Source organism: Cannabis sativa, chromosome X (assembly GCF_029168945.1).
Source record: "Cannabis sativa cultivar Pink pepper isolate KNU-18-1 chromosome X, ASM2916894v1, whole genome shotgun sequence".
Classification (NCBI taxonomy): Eukaryota; Viridiplantae; Streptophyta; class Magnoliopsida; order Rosales; family Cannabaceae; genus Cannabis; species Cannabis sativa.
Window position 1 is genome coordinate 17,954,654 of NC_083610.1, and position 24,471 is coordinate 17,979,124.

General features: G+C 31.2%; 3 protein-coding genes across 3 annotated transcripts; 1 reads left to right on the forward strand and 2 right to left on the reverse strand.

Annotated features, from left to right (window-relative positions):
- Window positions 1–3,259: 3,259 nt before the first annotated feature.
- On the reverse strand, window positions 3,260–3,978 carry LOC115703097 (glutaredoxin-C13). The gene has a single exon (XM_030630591.2). The coding sequence runs from the start codon at window positions 3,811–3,813 to the stop codon at window positions 3,508–3,510; it is 306 nt and encodes a 101-aa protein (XP_030486451.1). The 5' UTR covers window positions 3,814–3,978; the 3' UTR covers window positions 3,260–3,507.
- Window positions 3,979–5,475: 1,497 nt separating this feature from the next.
- LOC115702389 (glutaredoxin-C11) lies at window positions 5,476–6,357 on the reverse strand. The gene has a single exon (XM_030629858.2). It carries the CDS (start codon window positions 6,057–6,059, stop codon window positions 5,748–5,750), a length of 312 nt encoding a protein of 103 aa, XP_030485718.1. The 5' UTR covers window positions 6,060–6,357; the 3' UTR covers window positions 5,476–5,747.
- A 7,924-nt stretch (window positions 6,358–14,281) lies between these two features.
- On the forward strand, window positions 14,282–16,489 carry LOC115722421 (OVARIAN TUMOR DOMAIN-containing deubiquitinating enzyme 5). The gene is made up of 2 exons (XM_030651659.2): window positions 14,282–14,589; window positions 15,517–16,489. The coding sequence occupies exons 1-2, from the start codon at window positions 14,486–14,488 to the stop codon at window positions 16,385–16,387; spliced, it is 975 nt and encodes a 324-aa protein (XP_030507519.1). The 5' UTR covers window positions 14,282–14,485; the 3' UTR covers window positions 16,388–16,489.
- The last annotated feature ends 7,982 nt before the right edge of the window (window positions 16,490–24,471 follow it).

A 24,471-nucleotide genomic window follows, 5' to 3' on the forward strand; every position in this document is an offset into this window, starting at 1 on the left:
TCTTAATCGCTATATACAATGATTAATTTCTATATATTAATCATATTGTAGTATCAAAATATATTTCTAACAAGTCGAACTAATTAGTAAACACCTGAAAACAACATTAACCACTTGTCACATGGACACCTGGCAAGAGTGGAGAGAAAGAGAAAGAGGGATTTAAACTGAATAAACTAATGTTTACTACAATTGCTAATTCTAAAGTACCTTGTTGTTAGTGTGTGAAATAAGACTAGGATAGTCGAATTGATCAAGATGTCTGTGGATGGAATTATTATTCGAATTATTATAAGATCTGACTATGAGTATGTGTTTGTGCATGTATTTGTCATTGTTAAGGTGATACAAATTAAACGTCATATTTAGTCTTAAAACTAAGTACAATGCAATTAAGAAAAAAGATTATGCTCATGAATTTATTCTCTTTACTTTTGATAGGCAGTCGTTGATTTGTCTTGTTGCCATTCTTTTTTTTTTTTTTAGAATAACTTAAATTTTGAATTACCAATTAATCACCTGTGAGTAGTTGGAGGTCTATATTATGTTGGTAAACTACTTAGGATTAGGGTACGTACGTACGTGATAAATTTAAACCACATTTTATATAAATATATATGAGTAATTATTCAATGATTATAATTTTAATGTAACTATGATCAGTAAATTTTTTTAACGTATAATAATAGGTTATTAATAAATAATTTTTTTTCTAAAATTAATTAATTATAATTAATTGTATAATAAAAAATTAATTTTCAACTTAAATATTTAATGAATTTTTTTTAGCAATTAATATTTAGAATAAATAGAATTTATGCATCCTAAACTATTACCATGTTCAGTTTTTACCCTCTAAAATTTTACACGTTGTTATAAATCCCCCTAATGTTTTCATAATAATAAAAACAAAGGAAATCTTCAAAGTGATGTGCCATTTATTAATAGATTTGCATTTTATCCATCAACTAAAAGAAATTTATTGTATATTTGGGTTTAATTTTATAATTATTTATTTTTTTATTTTATCTCGACAAAGGAAATCTATTAGTGTAAATGTAAATAAAGGGAGAAAATATTAAGACTGAGAAACAGTAAGAAATTTTGGGAGGTGGGTAATTCTAGCTTTTTGTTTGGTTTTTTTTTTTTCACTATTACAAAATCACTATTCTTGTTAGTTCTCAAAATGTTTTTTGTTTTTAGCACCATCACTTATAAAATTAAGTGAGTGTTTAAAACTGTCGGCTATAGTGAACTATTCCCGACAATTTTAGACATTCGTATACTTTTCTGACGGCTTAAAAAAGTTACAAACCAAAAAAGAAACGAAATTTGAAAGGGCATCCGACAGTTTAAACCATTGAGGATAAACTATCTCGTCCTGGATTCCCCTATTAATATAAAACTGCAATTTTTGCACGCTCAAATCTCATTTTAAATTTTAAAACCCTGCTCTCTTCATCTCGTTCCTACCCTTCTTTCACTCCTCTCTCTCTCTCTCTCTCTCTCTCTCTCTCTCTCTCTCTCTCTCTCAATCTCTCTACCTTCTCTCCCTCCATCTCTCAATCTCTCCACCCTCTCTCCCTCCATCTCAAACTCTCTCGATCTCACTCCACTCTCTCTCTCTCTCTCTCTCTCTCTCTCTCTCTCTCTCTCTCTCTCTCTCTCTCTCTCTCTCTCATCTTTGTTATTATGAAGATACAGGCCATTTCTTATTTATTTTTATTTAATTTCTAAATTAATCACAGTTATTTAATAATGATCTAATGGCTAAAAATAAATGTAATCATCATGGTTACATATTTGATATATGTCTAATTAGATTTTTGTCCCTAAAACTTTGACATGTACTAAATCATGCATCTTAAACTTTTAGGTCGTTAAGAAATTTTTTTTGAACTATTGAGATTACTGGATTTAAGAACTTTATCCAATTTTAGTAAGAAAATTCTAATATAGATGAAAGTTTAGAAGACATAATTTGGTACATGTCAAAGTTATTTGGAGGTATGATTTGGTAGATATCAAAATCTGAGGAGCATGATTTCCGTACATAAATAATTACCGAATTAGTAAAATTAAATGAAATGAAGAAAAATTCTTAAATTCAACAATCTCAATAGTTTGGGGAGAATTTTTAACGACCAAAAAAGTTTAGAAGACATGATTTAGTACTTGTTAAAGTTTAGGACGAAAAAATCTTAATAAATATTGATGACATCGTTGAAACCTCCTCTAAGTATATATATGACTTTTTTTGGTAGTGGTGGTGGTGTCCCACTTTGATGGTAGTATCCGATTTTCCTTCTCTAGGTTATTCTCGGATAGCCAAAAAGTAGAAACATATATCAGAATTTTAGAAAGAGAAAAAAAATAATTAAGAAGTTGTTTGACATTTTTTTTTTTTAATTTTCTATTTTGAAAATTTTATTTAAAAAAATGATAACAAAAAATAATTTTTATAGTTTTCAAAGTAAGACACGATCGATTAATAATTTCTAAGTTGAACACCCCTTAAATTTGGGATCAAAAAGGATATTTGGCTGCGGTTGAAAGGAATAAATTAAGAGAAGAGGGGGGCTTTGCTTTGGTGAAAATTGTAGTGTAGAACTGTCAAGCTCCAATATGATGGATTGACACTGACTCCCAAACACTACACTATCGTTGGTCAGACCCAAACAAGAATATAAGCATATGAAATAAAAACACAAGCCCAAAAAAAAGCAAGAATGTAATACCTTTCTTTATCCAAGATAAAGGAGAAGAATCCATAATACACCCTCAAAAAAAAAAAAAAAAAAAAATTCTACTTTCTTTTGGCATATGGAGAAAGGAAATGGGGGATCTGAAAAGTGATGATTTTCTATGTTTACTACTTCAATATCTTTTTACACGTTTCACAAGTTTATCTTTTGTTTCGATCACCCTTTTTCCCTGAATCACAGGGTTGATGAGAAGAGATTCATTCTTATCTTACTTTGTTAAATAAAGTACCAATTACTCATCTAAAATAACCCTTTTTAGTATTATGTTATATGTTGATAATTTTGTTTAGCAACTTTGTAAAGTTTAATGTTATTAAACATGAAAGGATCTTCTCTTGAACTAAGGAGGATGCCATTTTGCTTCTACTTGAAGGAAATGCAGTAAAGATTACAATTATTTATAATAGTAGAGAGTGATAGAGTATATATTCTTCAATGCTTTTAATTTGTACTGAAAAACCTGAAACTGTATAATAAGAAATCAAACCAGAAGATATATAATAAAAGCTAATTTTTCATTAATAAGAATAGGAAACAGATCACAAGCTACACCAGCTAATTAAATGCTACAATACAGATCACTTGACAGATGATACAGTAGTATATATACTTTCAAATACAAAGCTCTCTCTCTTTCTCTCTCACTACCAACCACAACAAACTAATTATTCTGAGCCATCTTATTATTTGTTTTTTTTTTGTTTTTTGTTTTTCCAACATATTATTGGAGACAAGTGTTAATTTAAGATAGAGCCTGGTAAGGCTTGAGCAGAGGAATCAGGGAGCCACTTAGGTGAAGAGACATGACTTCATTGGTTGAGCCAACAAGCTTCCCATCAATGAATACAGCAGGCACTGGCGCGTTGCACCCGAGCCTCGAAAGGGCCTTCTCCATTTCGCGGCCTTCAGGATCTTGATCAATCTCATGAACAATTGGATGGACTCTCAGTTCTTGGAACAAAATGTTGACTGCATAGCACAGACAACATGAGCTCTTGCTAAAGATCACTACTCCTTTCTCTGAGGCCAATCTCATTACCTTGTCCATCTTAGTTGTTGGATGTTTGTTTAGTAAAAAAACTTGTTAAAACCAATAGGATCGAATCCCGAATTGAGTTCGATCCTATGGTTTGAAAACTGAGGTTTAAACTTCAAAAATGGAAGCTAAACAAGAGGGGAAAGAGTTTGTTGTGAAACTAGCTATAGCTTTAAGTTGTTTGTAGTTGAGCTATGGTGGTAGACTATTTATAGGGACAGAATAAGTTGGACTGCTTTCTTTGAAGAAGAACATTCAAAAGAGGTTGTAGCTTTATTTAGATAATCAAACTATAAAAAGAGAACATAAAAAGGCTACTTTCTAAGATAAAGACTAGTATTTTATTAGGCTGAACAAGTTGGCAAAAATTAACTTTCAAATATAAATAGACTTACTTAGATTTATAACCATATGATATGTGGATCTTTCCCTAGATATTGGATGGACAACATGATCATGTGGTGAGATCAATGCAATTATGCTACATACGTGTAAAGCCTTATATTGAAGATTTTATGGCAATAATAATCACACACTCACTGTCTACATAGCAAAAGTGTGCTAAAATTCTTGAAGGGCTGTGGTCAATTTATACCAGATTCTCACAATCACCTTCTTTTGAATCCTTCTGCAGAAGCATAGCCAACGAGATAGGTGGCTTTCGGTGGGTGCAAATTCTTTTATGTTGCATCCATCAACTTGGAAGATTCCCTTCTCAGTTCTCACACACTAGAACGTGTGAATGAATCAATTTCATCATGTATTCTTCTGCATGCATATTATGCTCTTTCTATGTGTATTTTTACACTAGCATTATTCATATACTTTGTTTGTAACTTTTTCTTTTCTTTAATTTATCAAAAGAATAGCACTGCAGGCTGGACAAAAGGGCCTGGTTGTATTCATTGATCCAATATATCCATGCAAGAGGCCCGTGACAACATTTCTGGCCCAAGTTTTCTTAGAAGTTTTCAAGATATATATATGTATATATATATATATATATATATAGAGAGAGAGAGAGAGAGAGAGAGAGAGAGAGAGAGAGAGATAGAGAGAGATAGAGAGAGAACTTTTGTTGGGTTTTTTATTTGTAAAAAAAAAAGAAAAATGAAACTATTTAAGTTAATAAGTGATTCATAGGTGTGGGTTGGATTCTTGCCATTGATCCCCCTATAGAAGAGAAAAAAATAAAACTCAAAATTTTAAAACTAAAAGGCAGTATCAATGCACATTATGCTATGAACACTTTATACCACTTTGTTAGTGGTAAAGGGATAGTTCCTCAGACTCATGTGAATGTCAATTCATACAAATAGTGACCTGTTTCAATAAGGTGGTGGATAGGATAAGTTTTCATGTTTGGAACATTTCTGTTCACTGATTAAAAAACTAAAGCACCAAAGCTTCATGGGGTTCTTTATTCTTTTTGTGGTTAAGGCTTTGTATAGGAACAAACAATCTTTTTCATTACTCTCAAATGAAAGAGAGAAAAAAAAAAAATACCCCATAAGAGAATTCTCTCTTATCATGAAATTCTATATAGTTCAATGCAGGTAACTTATTTTAGTAAATTAGTTGACATGTCTTTTACCTTTTAGCATTGTGCATGCCTTAATGAGTTGCCATGAAAAAGTTATACATAACTAGCTTATTTCATAAAACTCTTAAAAAGATTATAACAAAAAGAAAAACTATATATTTCCATGTTGAGACTCTCATCTCAGAAAACAGAAGGCTACATTTTTTGTATATGTATGTTTTTTCTTTTTTCATCACATACTATATGTAGTCTGGCTTCATTTCAAATACAGTCACCAGATAATTGAGCCAAAAAACACAGCCCTCATTATATAATTAACTATTAAGCATATATATAAGATTAACTTAGTAATCTTTTTTTGTTTTCTTTGGTTTCCTTATAAGTACATAATTTTGTTAACTAGCTAAAACCAGATGGCTCTAGCATCAATGAGCATTTGTTTGAGAGAGCCATCAACATGGAGAGATATAATATCTTTAGCTGACCCAACAAACTTTCCTCCTATAAACACAGCTGGGACAGCAGGGTTACACCCCATCTGCTCACGCAGAGCCCACTCCATCTCCTTCCCATTGGCATTGCGATCGAGCTCATGGATCGCCGGGCTAGCCCCGAGCTCATAGAAGAGTGCCTTCACTGTGTGACACATGTAACATGAGCTCCTGGTGAAGATCACAGCAGCTCTTTGTGATGCCAAGTCTCTTACTTTGTCCATATTTCACCTAAAACTCTTGTGTTTTTTCTTCTTCTTTTAGTGTGTGTGTTTGTGTATAGATTTAATATAACAGTACTTACTATATAAATAAAGGAGAGATATGTATGTATAGATGATATGTAACCAAAACAAGGTCTTTTGTATATGTGTGTAGTGATGATTAGGCTTTGAGGCTTTGGTTCTGGTTGATTCTGGGTTGCATCACTCTATTTATAAGGGGCTGGAAAGGTTGGTTAGATTTCATTGTTTAATTAAGAATAAGAGAAAAATATTGATTAGAAAAAATAAAGAAAAAAAGAAATATTTTTTTTTTGTATATTTGTATAAACTTTAATACAATAAAATAACATATAATGGATAAGAAAGAGAATGTCACTTTAGATATTTGTTTGGATAAGAAAAATGCTTCCCCACCCTGATGATTTGCTTGATGGTGACCCTTTTGAGTCATAAGAACACAAGTTGCAAATTCTCAGCATCAACTAATCCCCTGTTCTTCTAATTAGTGATATCATTCAAAATCTTCCTTTTAGTTTTAAAAAATTTTCTTTCTTTCTGGGAATGTGTCCATTTGATTTTAGAAGAGTTGGAATAATGCTGTTTTTTCTTTTAATAAATTAATTTTTAGGAGCCAAACACAACTTTCGGTATAGGTTGCAAAGCATCAATTAGCACTAATATTTATTCAATTAGCAAGACAAGAGGAACAAGTGAAGATTTGAACTTTATATCCTAAAAAAAAAACTCTCATACATGATATGATATTTATTATATTCCAAGTTAAGGAAAGGCCACACACACCCCCCCTTCAAATTAATATTTTTAATACTCCAAATAATAATAATAAATACTATTAATTAGAAAGTCAGAGGCTATGGAGACAGTAGTATAGGAAGAGAATCACTTCAGTTGTCCAGGTGTTGACATTTGCTATTCTGAAAACTTAGAATAAAAGACATGGGTTGGCCAATATGGAGTTATAGTAGTAGGAAGAGAATCACTTCATTATTTTTTTTCCTTTTTATTAATATGGGAAAATCTGACTGTTTTGAAAGAAACCCAAAAGAAGTAAATAGAGTATATTTTGAAGAAAAGATATGATATATATTTATTTTATTTGCTGGGGTGGCATTTTGTTGAGCTAGGTTCTTTGCTCTTGGAGTTGGATATGGCTGATGTGGAGGAAGATAAGAGTTTATCCAATTAAATTCCAATCTTTTATTTTCAGCTTTGGTCCTAAATAAATTTTATGGAATATATATAAGACACTAGAAGAGAATAGAAGAAAGCTTCTTGTATATACAATATAACCTATAGCCAAAAAAGAATTATAACAATTGGATATAGAGGAAAGCAAATGGATCATACTTTCAACTGTTAACACTTACAGCTATATACATACATTATATGAATATGCAACTTGGACTTTGTTTTTCCATTTTACTAAATAAATAAATAAGGGGAATTTTTACTATTTTCCCCATACAGAAAAATGTGGCCTTTGAGGTTTAGATTTCATTATAGTGAATATATTAGGGCATCTCGTATTGCATTGTTCTATCTCCAATAATGATAGTATTATAATTCAAAGAATATGCCACGTGACACTCTCAATTGAATTATAGAGGTATATTATATATGATTGATAAACGTGGCAGATCCTTGTTTTCTTTCTTTTTATCTTCATTTTACATCATTAGTAAAAAAAAAAAAAAAAAAAAAAAAAATTAAAATAAAATGGTGCTTTCTTTTTTTTTTTTTAATGAGATGAGTGTAATAGAGATAGATAGAGAAGAACCAATTAAGTATCGGATGACTTTGTCGGTAAAATAACCGAATTTTCCTTTGGATTGCCATCGATTTGAATTGAATGAAGGAGAGTGAGATAACGGCAATAAATATCCCGAAAAGGAAATAATCAACTATATTTAATTTAAAATAGATAACATTAATAACAAGTTTAATTATATTTTGATATTATTATACAAGCTTTAAGATAAATTTTGTTTTGGGTTCTAGTTAAATATTTAATTATAAATATATAAAATAAATAAAGTTTATAATATAACACGTAATAAATAGAATAATTTACATGTACATACGTTTTTTTTTGTCTTTTATTATGAGTAATAACTTAATCTATCACAATAATAATTTTAACGTTCGTTTCTAACGTTTTTTAAATTATTATACTGTTTTATATTTTATATACTAAACTAACTGTTATTTTTTTCTTTTGTTTTTTATTTAAAAGACATACTTACAGAATTAAAAAATTAGATAACTATACATAAAAAGAATAAAAAAAAAATATTTCTTTCTCTCTTCTTTCCAACTTCAAAAAAAAATATTTCTCTCTCTTATTTTAAATAATAAGATACTATAATATAACATAAGATATTTTTATTTAAAATTGATCATTTTATAAAAAGTAACTAATTGATATATTATCCAAATTATAATTAATTTAAATATTACTATAAAATATACTAAATAAAATTATTTCATATCTATGCTTATTTGTTATACTATAACTTTAAAATAATTAATGAGCAATTTAAACGTTTATCAATTTTAATATTAAATTTTGTGTGTGTGTGTTTTTTTCTTTTAATTTTATTATAACTTATTAGTTTATTAAATAGACTTGAAAGTAACATAAATATTTTTTACAAAAGTAAAATAAAAAAGAAGTAACGTAAGTATTTAAAAGAACAAATTAATTTAATAAAATCTAAAAAAAAAACACATAAGTTTCAAAGTATATAAAAAATAATTGGTAAACAAAAATAGTAACTTATTATATTATATAAAAACTCATTAGTTTCAAAAATAAACTTTAAGGTTACCCAATTATATTTTAAATAATAAGATAGCACAATTTAACTTAGAATTACCTAATTATTAAGATGTTTACAAATAAGGTTTTAGAGGTAACCAAATTGTATATTAAATTATATAATTTAAAAATAACTTTTTTTACGTAAAAGTAGCTAATTAATTTCTTACCGGCATCATAAGTAATAAGTAACCAAAATGTTACTTTTAAAAACCCACAAAAATAATACAGAAATTCGGGATTAATTTCGTTTCAGGCATATTATTTTAGAAATAAGGTATTTTTAAATAATTAAATATAATTTAATTTATTATTTTGAATTCAAATATTTATTGGTTTTAATTTATATATACCATATAAACTTAAAAACATATACATATAATTTTGGGAAGCCTAAAAAAGATTATTCTGATTAAAACTTTTTTCTATCATCATCACTCTCATAGTTCTTGCTCATGTGTTAGGATAAACCAAGAACATACAGTATATCCTATTAGTCACACTAATCTTTGTGTGTGGAGGAAGATTTGGAAAGACTACAGTGTGAGTTCATCATCATCCGAGGATACAACTTACGAAAAAAAATCCAGGATACTCTGATAAACTTCAATAAGTAAATTTTATTTTTATCTATTTATTTCAAATTTAATATACATACATATGCTGATATTGAGGATGTGATACGATGATAATCAGAAATTATATTTCCACTATGTACCTGATTTAGTACCACAAAACCAACGGTAACCCCATCTACCCAACAGTTGGTTCCCAAAAATAGCTTTGTTACACCTGCCATTGTTCCTCACACTAGTACTGCTTTATTTGGAGACATCAATGCTGCTACCTCTAACAGTCCTGAATTGATGGCTTCACCACCTCAAGCCACTGCTACTCCTATTGATGTGGTTACTGCTTCTGTGTCCCATAACACTAGTTTTCCTGATACCACCAGCATGTCATCCTCTTCTGAGGGAAACACTAATACACAAGTTGGTGCCTCCCTACAAACATTTACCCAAAACCCTGCCTTGTTACAATCAACACCTTCCCCACAAACCCAAACAACACATCACCCAGAATCTCATACAGAATCTCTTATTACACCAATAATAAACCAAACAGTTCCTCTACCCTCTACTCAAATCCCTTCCCCAATGACCTCATCTCCACTCCCTACCACCAATAATCATCCAATGCAGACCCGTTCCAAAGCTAGGACTCACAAGCCAAAAGCCTTTCTATCAACTAGCCACCCTCTAGCTGAGTCTCTCTTTCCAAAGGAACCAAGATCTCTTAAATAAGCTCTACCTAACCCCAAATGGCATGCCTCAATGGACCAGGAAATGCATGCTCTCATTCAAAATAAAACGTGGACATTAATACCTTATCACCCAAACATGACCCTAATTGGCAACAAATGGGTTCATAGAATAAAGATCAATGCAGATGGCACACTTGACAAGTTCAAATCCAAGCTTGCTGCTAAAGGTTACTCTCAAACACCTAGAATAGATTACACCGACTTGTTGTAAAACCAACAATAATCAAGATACTCCTCACTTTAGTTGTATCTTTCAACTGGCAGTTCAACATCTAGATGTCTTGAATGTTTTTCTCAATGGTACCTTGCAAGAAATTATATACATGAAGCAACTTCCTGAATTTGTGGACCCTTCTAAACATGTCTACCTTCTTCACAAGACCTTTTATGGCCTCAAACAAGCCCCACATGCTTGGAATGAGAAGCTCGAACAAATATTATACAACAAAGGGTTCACCATATCTATGTTTGATAACTAATTAATTATTTGTTCATGCATGGTTCCGATTCCAATTTGATTCTTTTTTTAGTCTATATTGATGACATATTAATTACTAGACCCAACCATAAGCTCATTACTCAATTAATCAGTGATTTTAACACTGAGTTTTTTGTCAAAGAACTTGGGACATTACATTATTTTCTGGGGTTGAAGTGCACATAACATCTTCTAGTATGTGTTTATCCCAGTCCAAATACATCTCGAATTTACTCACCAAGTTGCACATGGAAGGAGCTAAGCCTAGTCCTTCTCCAACAATCTCTACTCATCAACTAATCCTTAACAATGGTGACCCTTCCCCTGATCACAATTTGTACAGAAGTACTCTTGTCACTCTTCTGTATTTGACATTGATAAGGCCATATATAGCATTTATTGTCGACAAATTAAGTAAGTTCATGCATGCTCCCACCACAATTCACTTCACTGGGAAGCATGTAAAAGATTGTGTAGATTTCTAAAGGGCATTGTTCATGAAGGCCTTCTCATTAAACCAGCTCACAGATGTGTCTACAAGCCTATTCTGATGTTGATTGGGCCAGCTGCCCTTATGATCATCGATCCATAGGTGGTTATGTTGTATTCTTTGGAAGAAACCTTATCTCTTGGTCAGCTAAGAAACAACCTGTGGTAGCCCATTCGACAACTGAGTGAATTTTGTGCTCTTGCTAATTGTGCTGCAAAAATAAAATGGATCAACTTTGTCCTCTCTGAGCTTCATATATCCAGCTACCCACTGCTCCTATCATTTGGGTGGATAATCAAGAATCTGCGAGTCTTGTTGCTAATCTAATATTCCACGCACGGTCTAAGCACAGTGAAATTGATCTCTCTTTTGTTCGTAATCAAATTATGGCCAGAAATTCAATATGTTCCTTCTTTAGACAAAGTAGCTGACATTATCATAAGTTCAAATTCGAAGTGTATTTTACTTGCAAGTTTTTGTAACTCAATTCATTTTCATTTATTGTGTTTTTGATAGTTTTTTTTATTGATAAACTTCTACACTACTAAAAAGAGATTATTATATTTGAGTAAGGATAGTTTACGTAGTTATTAAATCAAACCAAAAGTAATTATAATTAAATCAAATTCCACATTTGGATTGAAAGAATCAGATGGACATCTACTTCCAAGGATAGTTCACGTAGGAGAGATATAATTCCATGTGTTATGAAGTTTTCTGTATAAATGAATTTTGTATAAATACATATAAAATAATAAAAAAGAGAGAGAGAAAATAGACTAACCGTATGGTGAAAAAAACTGTGAAAGGCATATCATCTCCAAATACAACCGTTGTTAAAATACATATATATTACGCTATATATATATATATACTAGCAAAAAACTACGTGCGAGGCACGTATACTAAATTTATGCTAGTTTTTTTCTATGTTATTTGAAAGTGATACAATTAAAAATTAAAGAAAAAATATTATTAATTATTAGGTGAGATTATTATTATGTGTATCTAAATATTATATTTTATAATGTTGTCAATTAAAAGTGAATACCAAATGCAATATATTAGTGTTTAAGAAAGCTTGATGATTTAAATATGTTCTTAAGTATATCCAAAAATAAATTAAAAATTGATGTTCCAATACTTAAAGAAACATTACTTAAATGGGTGTAAGATAAAAAGAAAATTAAAAATCCTCTAAATTATTGATAATTGAAGATAGCATTTGTCTAAAAATTGTAGATAAGAAAACTAATCATAGTCATTGGTAGATTTCAATCTTCATTTGCTTCGATAGAAACAATAGTGTAATTTTTGTATTTTGAACTTTTTCATTATTGTCGGGTCCGCATATATCTGGATTGTCTATTTTTTCGTTGATAAATTGAATATGGTAGTGTCGACAAAAAGTGAAAACCATGTCCATTTTTTTGCTAGTTTTACTGCTTTTGATAATTGATGTTTTTTTTTTTGTGGAATAATTTTTTTGTGTATAAAATTAATTTTCTTTTTTCTTAAGATAAAACGAAATTAGGGTAAGTAATTTTTTTTTGTTTTGATATTATTTTTATAATATTTTTTAAGATCATCAAAAAAAAATTTTAAAAATATCAGTGTACATTTTTGTAAAGGATAATTTTATGATTTTTTTGACTCATGTGGACCCAACGCGCATGGATAATTCAATTTTTTTTTTTTTTTGTTATTTCATATTAGAGAGAGTGAAAAAAAGCTATATATTATTTCAAAAAAAAAAGCTATATATTATATTTATTAACTATCCTTTCAAAGATAGAAAAGAAACAGAAGGACTGTATATGAATATACTGCATAGTAAAACACATTAAGCTAATTAAACGTATTCTTCATAAGATCAAATTTTTAACATAATCCAAATATAGAATATAACATGTTTTTTGATGTGAAGGTTAAACATAACAAATGACATAGTTTAGTCTCCGTATAACACAACAACGATGTGAGCTCATTAATTTTGATAGAAACAATGCAGATTTGAAAAGATTCAATAAGGAGACAAAAATCTCAAAATGTTAGAAAATGAAAAATTAATCTTAAAAATTGGGGGATGATTTACGAATAAAAAGAAGACCCAATTGGATCAGAACCTAAAATTGGGGGACGATTTTTTTGAATTTCTCACAGCGAATTTGCGTCAGATCCTCCATTTTTCGCAGATTCACTCATCCATCTAGACGGCAATAAGAATTTGCTTGCTCTGTTCATTGAATAGTGGGAGTGGACTGCGATTGAAAAAAAATATATATAAATGAAGATAAATAGCTAGAGAAAACCTAAACGATTTGGTAAAAAAAATTTCATATATAATTCGTTCTTTTCCTAATCTCTCTCAACAAACTAATTGTATATGCGGTTTGAGGTTCAATTTATTTTATATATATATTTTTAATTTCTAGAGTTATAGTTGTGATTATATATAGAGTTGAAATATACTAAATATCAGTTCAAATATTAATAGGATTTGTTTTATTATTATTTTATTATATATAAATAATATTTTATTATTTTATTAAATAAAAATAAAAAGTCACCCATGAATTTCTCATAAACCAAGAATTTCAGTTATATAGGCACACTTTATATAGAATAGATATATATTACGCTATATATATATTTTATTTTTCTCTCATCTAAATTAAATTTGCTATTTTCTTTTATAAAAAAATACTCTAATAGTTAACAAGTTTAAAAGTTGTCCACGATAGTCTTATATCACATTGAATTAATAATTTTTTACATAAAAAATAACTTTTTTAAATAAAAAAAATTAAAATAAAATGTCATGTATGTAGTCATTATCTATGTTGACTTGTTGAGCAACACTTTATATAAAATTATTCTTGAAAATTAGACCACATTGCATATGTGACAATACCACTCCAATAGACAACCCCGTCAAATATGCTTTAGTTGTATAGTTGACAATATAATTGAGTTGTCAAGTTATAAGTGGTTGGGACAGGGTTTGGGACATGAATGTGGGATAGACAATTTGGCTCCATTTTGGACTGCCACGTCATATAGATTGTTCATTGATGTAATTTTATTGTGAACAATAATTTATTTGCCTAAGAAAAATTAATTATTTTAGTTTTTGAAAAACCCTAAAAACAAAATAAAGCGTCTTCTCCAACGATCTCCAAGAAATTTCAGAGCCCAGGCCATTGAAGAACCCCAGCCGCACAACCCCAAACCTGTGAAGAGGACTTCCTGCGAAGTTTCAAGCATCGGTGTAGTGGGTTTCTAGTTTTCTTCAATGGAAGACCCTCAAGAACTGGATAACAAGTCCTCTGAAGAAATTACTGAAAAAGCAAATCTAAACAAGGGGGAAACTCGAGATGAAATGCTTTCTAGGCATAGGTATTGTTCCGTTTTTTTCTGTTCATGAATTTTTTTTGTATTGCTGTCGAATTCATTATTTGATAGAGCCAACGGTTATGCCTACATTTTTATGGCTACTTTGTAAAATTGTAAGGTATGGTAGTATCAAAAGACCACTTCAGTTCTGCTCAAGCTATTCAGTTTGTGTATTAGTATCTAGAGTTGTGGGCTTGCTTCCCCATTGAATATGCTAGAGTATTTGCCTCCACAAAGTTTAAATGACTCTTTGGAGCACCATTAGACTAAGATGATTTTATGCCTTTTAAGTAAAAAATTTCCTTTCTTTTAATGATTATTGAAATTATAGACATAAGTTTTGTTGAATTTTGTTAGCATTGTTGTGTTAGTATAAGAGCTTCTTTACTTTCTTCAATTGGGTGGTCATTGAGAGGCTTCTTACTTCAAACAAGTCACTTTTCATCTTAAGCTAGTTATAAGCCTCCAATGAATGACTTATGTTAGTTAGGAAGAGTTTTAAGAAAAAAAGGGTTGGCAGTGAGTGACTAATTGCAAAGTTTATTCTGCTAGAAGTTTGTCTGGTTGTTAGATGAGGAAGATATTGGCAGAGTTAGATTTTTTGGTAGTCTTTGAAAGAGGGCAGTCTCTCTAATTAACTAAACATTGTACTGCTTAACACAAGACGTGGTAGCTCAAATGGTCAGGCGTGTAGTTTGCTCTCACAAGTTCTGAGGTTCGAGTCTCTCGTGGTTTTTTATATATTATTATAGGGTTAGATGGAGATTCTAGTTTTTTTAAAATTAAATAAATAAACCATTGTACTGTTTGTGGTTTTGGTCTATGACCAGTCTTGTGATTGAAAATCAAAAGGAGTTTAGTAGTTATCGACTTGTTGCATAAGTGGTATGTTTTCTGAGTTATTTTGCTGAATATACTTGTTGTATACAGGAAAGAGATATCAACACTACAAAATAAGGAAATCGAATTGAAGAAGGCAGCTGCTAAGGGCAGCAAAGCAGAACAGAAAGCCAAGAAAAAACAGGTTGAGGAAGAGATTACTAAACGTTCTTCTGAACTTAAAGAAAAACATGCTGAAGAACTTGCTTCCTTGGGGTATGACACTAAAAATGGAAATGAGAAAAGTAAACTGGAGAATTTAGTGAAGGCAATAGCAGGAGTTTCTGTGAGCAACCAACCTGACCAGGTAAAATCTAGCAAGAGTTCAAGGAGGCGAGGAAAGAGGGCTCAGGAAGAAGCAGCAAGAGAACAGAGAATACAGGAAGAACAAAGCAACATTGTAAGTGACCGTGTTATTGAAGATGCAAAACTAGAGAAAAAGCTTGAACCTCTTGGCTTGGCTGTAGCTGAAATAAAGCCAGATGGGCATTGTCTCTATCGAGCCGTTGAAGATCAACTAGCTGTCCTTTCTGGAGGTCGATCACCTCACAACTATCAAGAACTTCGAGAACTGGTGGCTTCTTATATGAGGAAAAATGCATCTGATTTTCTCCCATTTTTCCTCTCAGAAAATGCAGTAGAAGATGATGGTTCTGATGATTCTCTGGCAGAAAAGTTCGAGAATTACTGTAAAGAAGTGGAGACGACGGCTGCCTGGGGAGGTCAGCTAGAGTTAGAGGCTCTAACTCACTGCCTTAGGAAACATATCATGGTATTCTCTGGGTCCTTTCCTGATGTGGAAATGGGGAAGGAGTACAAATCCAATGGTGGGACTGATACTTCTATTAGGCTTTCATACCACAAGCATGCATTTGGCCTTGGTGAGCATTATAATTCTGTAGTGCCCATTGTGACCAAATAGGTTATATATTACACCATTTTTCATATCGAACACGATTTGAGTTGAGCTCTTAAACTAATTATTGAATCACCAGACAGTGGTGAACAGCTTTTGTTTTTGCTATACATTTGTTCTGTTTCATGGATGAGTAAGCTGTGTTTTGAGTTCAGCTTATTTCATCTAGATTTTCATTTTTTGCTAATGGTACCTTTATGTAGAATATAAGGTTTTCTTTTTCTTTTTTCCCTTCATTATTAAGCATATATATTTTTACAAAATTATAAGTACATATCCTAAATAAATAGTATTCTAAATGTATGTTAATTATTCACCATTAAAATACTGAAGACATTAAAATAGAAATGAAAGTAATCATTTTAAAAACTATACATGCAATCCATTATATCAAAACAACATATTCAATGAAAATTTGAGTTTGAAAATCATATGCTTAGACAATAAAACTTTAGAAAGAAGATTCCCCACTCTCAGAGCTCTCTGTGTGTGCCTCTCTTGTCTCTCTCATTTCGGAGCTTAGGCTCCCTTTGGCTCTCGGCTCCCCTCCCTCTGGACAATATGCTTTTGTTCAATATGTTCCTGGTGAACAAATAATTCCCAACAAACCCAATGAAGAAAGTGTAGAAAGAAGTGACCCCAAATCGAAATACAGTGAATGAAAGAAACACATTCTCGATCGGAGGCTATGAAATGTGACATCTTTTGAGTTTCAAAAATCTTTTGGGAATTTGTTTCAGTATTGAAGTTGATCCTCACTAGTCCATTAAGAGGATTCCACGTAATTCACTTTTCCATCTCAAAGATTAGAGAGAGGTAGAGCTCTATATTTTTTATGATAGGATTGTTCTTTTGTACTGTTAGATCGTTTCTCTGCATTCAATTTTTATTCTTTTTTTTTTATGACATTTTGGTTTTTTTTGTTGGAATTATAGTTTGTAATCTCTAATTTTTATTGTATTGCTTATAGTATTTCTATGCTTTTAGTGCATGATCTCTACTTTTAGGTTTTTCTTTTAGTTTTTAATATATTTTATTTTTATCAATTTTAATATCAAAAGAAAATCTGAATCTTAATTTTTAATATTTTAATTAGGTATCGACTTCCCATCAAATTCTATCAAAATATAAATTTTAGCATTTCAAATATAAAGAAATCGCAAAAAATACCAAAAAATAACTAAAAAATCATATGCATATAAGTTCTTTTTTTTAGTGTAGCATAATAGTATTTTTACAATCAATTAATAGCTTAAAAATTCTAGGTTCAAACCTACGACCTCTTCCTTTTTCCCATTATTCCCTTACCACTAAGCTAGCTTTAGTGGCTTATATACATATAAGTTCAATGCATATATATTAGCGATTTAATTGATATTTGACAAAGAGGATAAAAATAAAAGAGAACAATATAAAAGAGTATAGAGTCTAATTTCCTCGAGATAGATTATGTGACCAACATGTCTATTGGTTGGTTTACATAATGTTAGATCAGATCAATCGAACTTAGTCCAACCAATAGATATATCGAGTTTAAACTAAGAATTTGATTTTGCTAATAGTCAGCTCAATTGTCTCAAAATCGATTCTGGATTTTACAATTTGGACTTCTGCTTTTGTATATGGGCTCTTACTTTTACTTGGGCTTTGTCAAATAATTTTATGAAACAATGCATATTTGGAAGAGGATCTTACAAAAATACTCATGTTTTTTTTATCATTTTTATATTTTTACTGTCATATTTTTTATTTTTACATTTTTACTTAATAAATTTTAAAAAATACAGTGTTAAAGTTTTAAAATTATAAAAAATATTATATTTCAATAAAATAAAATAAAATAACTAAAAAATAATTCTAGAACAACTTAACAAAAAACGTGAAAACAAAGACAACTACAAAACAAATGAAAAATATTAACCATTGATTTTTTTTTTTTTTTGAAAAAGTCTCCTCCATAGATAAAATAAAATTAGACCTGACGGTCATAACAAATAATGTCAGCCGGTATAGTAGATACCTCCACCATACTAGTTAAATTATGAGCAAAAGCCCATATAGCGACATTGTGAGCCGTAAAATTACAAAGTCTTGAAATAAAAGAGAAACTACAACCCATAAATAAAGTAGAGAGTCTATTACATTGGTGAACATAGTTATCAATTCTCTAATCAGCAGAAATCCCCTTCAGAGAATTAATAACTATCTCAGAATTGCTCTCCACCATCACAAAATGATGCTTCCAAAGGTTTGCCGTCTTCAGGGCAAGTAAGCAAGCTATAACTTCACCAATAAGGGTATCAGCAAAGTCCAAACTCTCTGTAGCAGTCCACAAAATTTTACCCAAATAATCTCTAGCCAAAGCACCACACACATAGTCCCACTCCCTACTCTGACATCTCCAGACTCTCTGTAGCAATCCACAAAATTATACCCAAATAATCTCTAGCCAAAGCCACCACACACATAGTCCCACTTCCCACTCTGACATCACAATTAATCTTTAACCAGTCCTCAGGGGGGAGACCAAGCTAGAGTGTCCTTAGTAGGCTGCGCAGGGAACAAAATCGAGCCATAATCTGCATAATAATGATTAATAGTGTCAAGATAATGAGTAATGCTATACAAATTATTGTTGTGTACTTTATCATTACGGGCCGCCATATAGTATCCACTACAATTGAGGGATAGAGAAACACCTCCTCCACATTAGTACCCTTAGTTTTTAGACCCCACAAAAAATTAATCCAATTCCAAACACTACCACCAGATTCACTCATTGGCTAGATCTCCCACGGTGAGGATCTCCATAGATGGTAGGCAAAATTACAATGAAGAAATAAATGTTCCATAGATTCCTCTCCCATCCCATAGATAGGACAAGAGAAATCTTCGATATACATTCTCTTCGCCAAAAGAGTACGAATAAGAAGCGCATCAGAGAGAATGCTCCACCACAAAACCTTGTGACATTCCAGCACCTAGATATTCCATAATCTATTCCAAGAGGATGGGGCCACCACCACAGGCGGTGCACGCTCCAGGGCTTGGATCAGGTAAACAAACTTTCTTGTGAACTTTTTAAAATTCTCTTTGGTCTAGATCCACTGATCATTCCCCTGGCCACTCGGTCTACACCCCTTCAATAAGTTACGAACCGTTTCAGCATCGAAGAGGGATTTAAGCTTGTCAATGTCCCACTCACCATTAATTAGTAACATATCTGAAACCCATCGTAAATCGTTCAGCTGATTGGCAGCTGGTCTTGGGATAAACTATTTTTCATGTGTAACCCACAGATCTTCCCATATCCTAGTATCATTTCCATCACAGATAATTTTGCAGGCACCTCTCTTTTGAACATCCTGGATTTTGATAACATATTTCCAGAACCATGAGTTAGAGTTTCTGTATGAGCAATCCAAAAAGTGCCTACCCTTCATGTATTTATCTCTCAGGACTTGGTAGCAAAGCGATTGGTTCTCGTTGATCAGAAGCTAGCCCACTTAGCCAGAAAAGCTTGATTCATCTCTACTCCTTTCCTAAAGTCTAAACCACCTCTAGATTTTGGAAGGCACAATTTTTCCCAAGCCTTGAGATACAAGCCTCGGGAAATCTCTGGTCAACCCATCAATCTTTGAAGCCATTCTTTTAGAGAGTTTTTTTTCGGTTGCATTGTGTAGACTGGGAGAGTGAGGCCAACCAATTTGATCATAGTGGCACGACCCGCTTCAGAGAGGGTTTTCATTTTCCATCCATAGAGCTTAGAAATCAGATTATCCAAAATAAACTAGAAATCAGCATCCTTTTGACAAGATCTAAAGAGCGAGAGACCCAAATAGTTAATGTTTCCAATAACACCCTCAATCTCCAAAAGCTCTTTGCATCACTTTCTCATATCGACACTGGTATTGTTGCTAAAGAAAATGGAAGTTTTTTAGTATATTAATACATTGTCCGGACCACTCACAGAATTTCTCAAGGCATTCCCAATAACCTTTCACTTCGTTATAATTAGCCCTTCCCACAATAATAAGGTCATCAACAAAGAAAAGATAGGAGCAGCTTGATGCCCTTAATAATACCTTAATCTAGAGCATCTTCCGAAATGCGAGAGAAGATATCAGCCACCCAGATAAAGATATAAGAAGAAAGTGGATCCCCTTGTCTCATACCACTCGTAGGGCTAACTTTCCCCACCATACCTCCATTAAGGCAGATGTTGAGGGAAGAGGTAGAGAGGCCATGATAAACCCACTTGCAGAACAAATCAGGCGCCTTGAAGCTTCGAAGGACATGATTAATAAATTACCAGCTCAATTTATCATAGGCCTTATCAAGATTAATTGTAATGGCAAAGAAGCCTTCCTTTCCTTTCTTCCTTTTAAAGGAATGGATGATCTCCTGAACTAACACATTGTTATCCTGAATGTTTCTACTTAGGACAAACGCTGCTTGTGTGAGGCAGATCAATCTAACGAGAACAAGCCTAATCCTATTAGCAATGATTTTTTAAATGACTTTATAAATCACATTGCAAAGGGAGATAGGTCTAAAATGGGCGGCTTTCTTTGGATTGGGAACTTTCAGAATGAGCAACACATTAGTAGCATTGAACCCTTTGTGCATCGTACCAGTTTGAAAGAAGTCACCCACCACATCACAGAAGTCGCAACCCATAGACTGCCAGTAGTGCTTAAAAAATAGTACCGACATACCATCAGGCCCAGGAGCCTTCATACTCCCCATAGAAAAAAGAGTTTGCTTGATTTCCTTAGGCTCTGGGGCTCTTATCATTTCTGCTTGTTCAAGGGGGTAATGAGATCATGAATAAGATAGTCCAAGCTCTCTAAAGGGCCCAAATAAGAACTCGAGAAAATGCCACCCAAAAAGCTAGTGAGTTCTTCACCAATTTCACCTCGAGACGTGACCCAGCGACCAATCCTATTCAAAATGCTCTCAATAGCATTCCTCCTATTTCTGATGGTGGCCGACACAAAGAAGAATTTTGAACATTTTTTTCCATCTTTAATCCAATTCACACGGGATCTTTGATGCCAAAATAAAGCCCTTCTTTTAAGCTCCTCATTAAGATCGGCCCGTACCCTCTACTCAAGGAACAAACAATGAGATCCTATCTTCAAATGTTGAATATTCCTGAGCTCCGATTCCAGTCTTTTAATGTTAGAGTCAAATTTATCAAATCGCTCCCTATTCCACTTGGTAGAGCAATCCTAGTAGTACCCACCTTCTTGAACTCCCTTGCGAGGGCTAATAATGATTAATAGACTTCCATGCATGCTCTACGACCATATTGCTCCAGGAGTCTCTCGTCCACCATGCTTCAAAGAAAAAAGGCCGTTTAAAAGAGGACCTAAGACCCCCAAAATGCACACATAACAGTCTGTGATCAAAGTTACACGTATGGAGGGATTGGATAACCGCCTTTAGAAATAAGTGAAGCCAAGCCTCATTCCCAATAGCTTTGTCCAACACAGATTTAATATGAGCATTACCCTCCCTATGATTGTCCCAGGTTAAATTATCGCCTTTTATGTGCATGTCAATTAAACCATAATAGTTAATCATCTCCGAGATAAAGGGTAAGAACTGGTCCTTTCCCTTGGAAGTATTATAAATTTAGATCGCTTAACATCAATTGTTCCTTTAAATTGGGTTTGAAAAATTTGCCAAGCATCTTTAACATATTCATAAGAAGATATAAGCTTAATAAAACATTCACCTACTCCATTAAATATAGCATGTAAGATTTACTTTGTAAGTAGATAACGTATCATCTTCAATAGACCATTCAAGTTCACGTTTTGATTTAAAATTACCTTCAGAATCTACCACAACAAGATGAGACCATTCTGAAAGAATTATTCTCTATACTTTCTCATCTTGAGACTTGATAGATTCTCTCACTCTAACCTTCTAATAAGGTTAGTTAGATTCATTGAGGAGTGGTGGATGAACAATTGAACTTCCTTCTGTAAAGGGGAACATATTGCAAAAATACAAGAAAACGTTAAAGGGCCACACTAAGATTTTAGTGTCCAGCTTTGATACCAATTAAAAATTATATTTTTGCAAATGACAATATATTTACTAAATTTCAGTAATTAAAAGACAACATTAACGATTTGCAGCAACAGATTGGAATCTTGTCATAGCAGAACACAAATTTGCAGAATGAAAATAGAACCAGAATAAATAGTGCAGAAATTAAAACTTGATACAAGAGAATTATACATGGTATTAGTGTTCTTTCAAACACTCCTAGTCCACGGGGCCACACCCAGAGAATGAAATCAATTAGTGAAGTATCAAAAATTACAAAGGCAATTGACTTAAGCAAATTTAAACTCCTTCTAATGGTTTGTCGTAACCCTTTATAATCCACCTTGCTAATTTGAAATCTTAAACACACCAAGTAGTGAACTCCTTTCAACTATTGATGTGTGCTTACTTCCTCCCGAAGTAAAGCTTAAACAAATCTTATCCTGAACATATATGCTCACTCCTCCCAAAATGGGACTTGGAAAGGTCTTCTCTCGAAGACCCACGGTTGTTCAAACAATTCTTTCAATAATTTTTACGAACTGTATAAGAACAAAACAAACACTAATTAAACCTAGCTGAACACTCTAGGTTCTCGCAAAAGAAACTCTCTCCTCGCATAGATGAAATTATGAAAAATGAAGCTAGAAGAGGCTAGAATCGTTTGGTTGCTCTCTAAGTCCTATTTAAAAAACATACAAACCCTAGAGACAACCACAAACATGATTATCCAGCTGTACAAAACTTTCTTAAAAAATTTCTTTATTTACAGCATCAGAATCAGATTCTGATGCATCATATTACGACCAAAAAGGAAACTTTTCTAAAATGACCAATATCACGATTTGAACTTCAAAACCTGCCAAATAAAGTTTATTTGATCTGCTAAAAATATATCAAAACTGAATTCATTAATTAGAAAAGAGTTGAGATGCAAAATGATCATATATTTAAAAACTAAGTTAGTAAATGTCTATTTTAAAAAAAAATTAAGAAAATGGCCAAATATAATAAATTAGCTAATTAAAAATTAATAAAAATACATTTACTACATATTATTTTTTAAAAAGATATATATAATAATTAAATTAAGTTATATAATTTTTTTAGTATTGCAAATTATTATATTGTAACAAAAGCGAATAAATATATTAGATCATTAAATATATACAACAGTATTTAATATATCGTATCACTGAAAATTAATATACTGTAGTAATAAAATTATATACCACAAAAAAATTATAACAATACTAAATTAATACTTAAATATATATATATCATGCTAACAAAATTATATACCACTATTAAAATATGTATACATACCAAAAAATTTATATATAATAAAATAAATATCATCTTAAATAATTAATATACTATAGATAATAAAAACTATATATATATAGCGTACAACAACACATATACACCTACAATAAAAATAAAATAAAATAATTAATATTATTAAAAAAAAATTATATATACTATATTAATAAAATTATATACAACCATAAAATAATTATACCATACTTACATAATTATTTATTACATTTATATAAAATAAAAATTAAACATAAATGATCTAAAATAAAATGATGTACTATACAATAGAACTTATATATCATATAACAAAAGGTATATACCTTACATTCAATATAGATATAATAACAATAAATAGAAATAAAAATATATAGGATGCTACTAAAATTATATAGCATGTCAACAAAAGTATAATATAGAAAATAGAACTTGAATATTATTTAAAAAAATAATATACCGTATAACAAAAAATACATATACTATTCACCAAAATATATATATATACTAACAATAATGATAATAATAAAAAAATATATTATTAATATGTATGTGTATATACTATACTAACCAAATTATACACCACAATTAAAATATATATACCATGACAACAAAATTATATACCACCATTGTATATAATAAAATAAAAACTAATTAAATATTATTTAAAATAAATATGTATGATCATACAATTAAAATATATAAAAATAATA

Excerpts from the sequence above, each read along its gene's own strand:
- LOC115703097 (XM_030630591.2), bottom strand. The coding sequence starts at position 3,813 with ATGGACAAGGTAATGAGATTGGCCTCAGAGAAAGGAGTAGTGATCTTT.
- LOC115702389 (XM_030629858.2), bottom strand. The coding sequence starts at position 6,059 with ATGGACAAAGTAAGAGACTTGGCATCACAAAGAGCTGCTGTGATCTTC.
- LOC115722421 (XM_030651659.2), top strand. The coding sequence starts at position 14,486 with ATGGAAGACCCTCAAGAACTGGATAACAAGTCCTCTGAAGAAATTACT. Across the intron at positions 14,590-15,516 it reads GAAATGCTTTCTAGGCATAG|GAAAGAGATATCAACACTAC; the intron begins GTATTGTTCCGT and ends TGTTGTATACAG.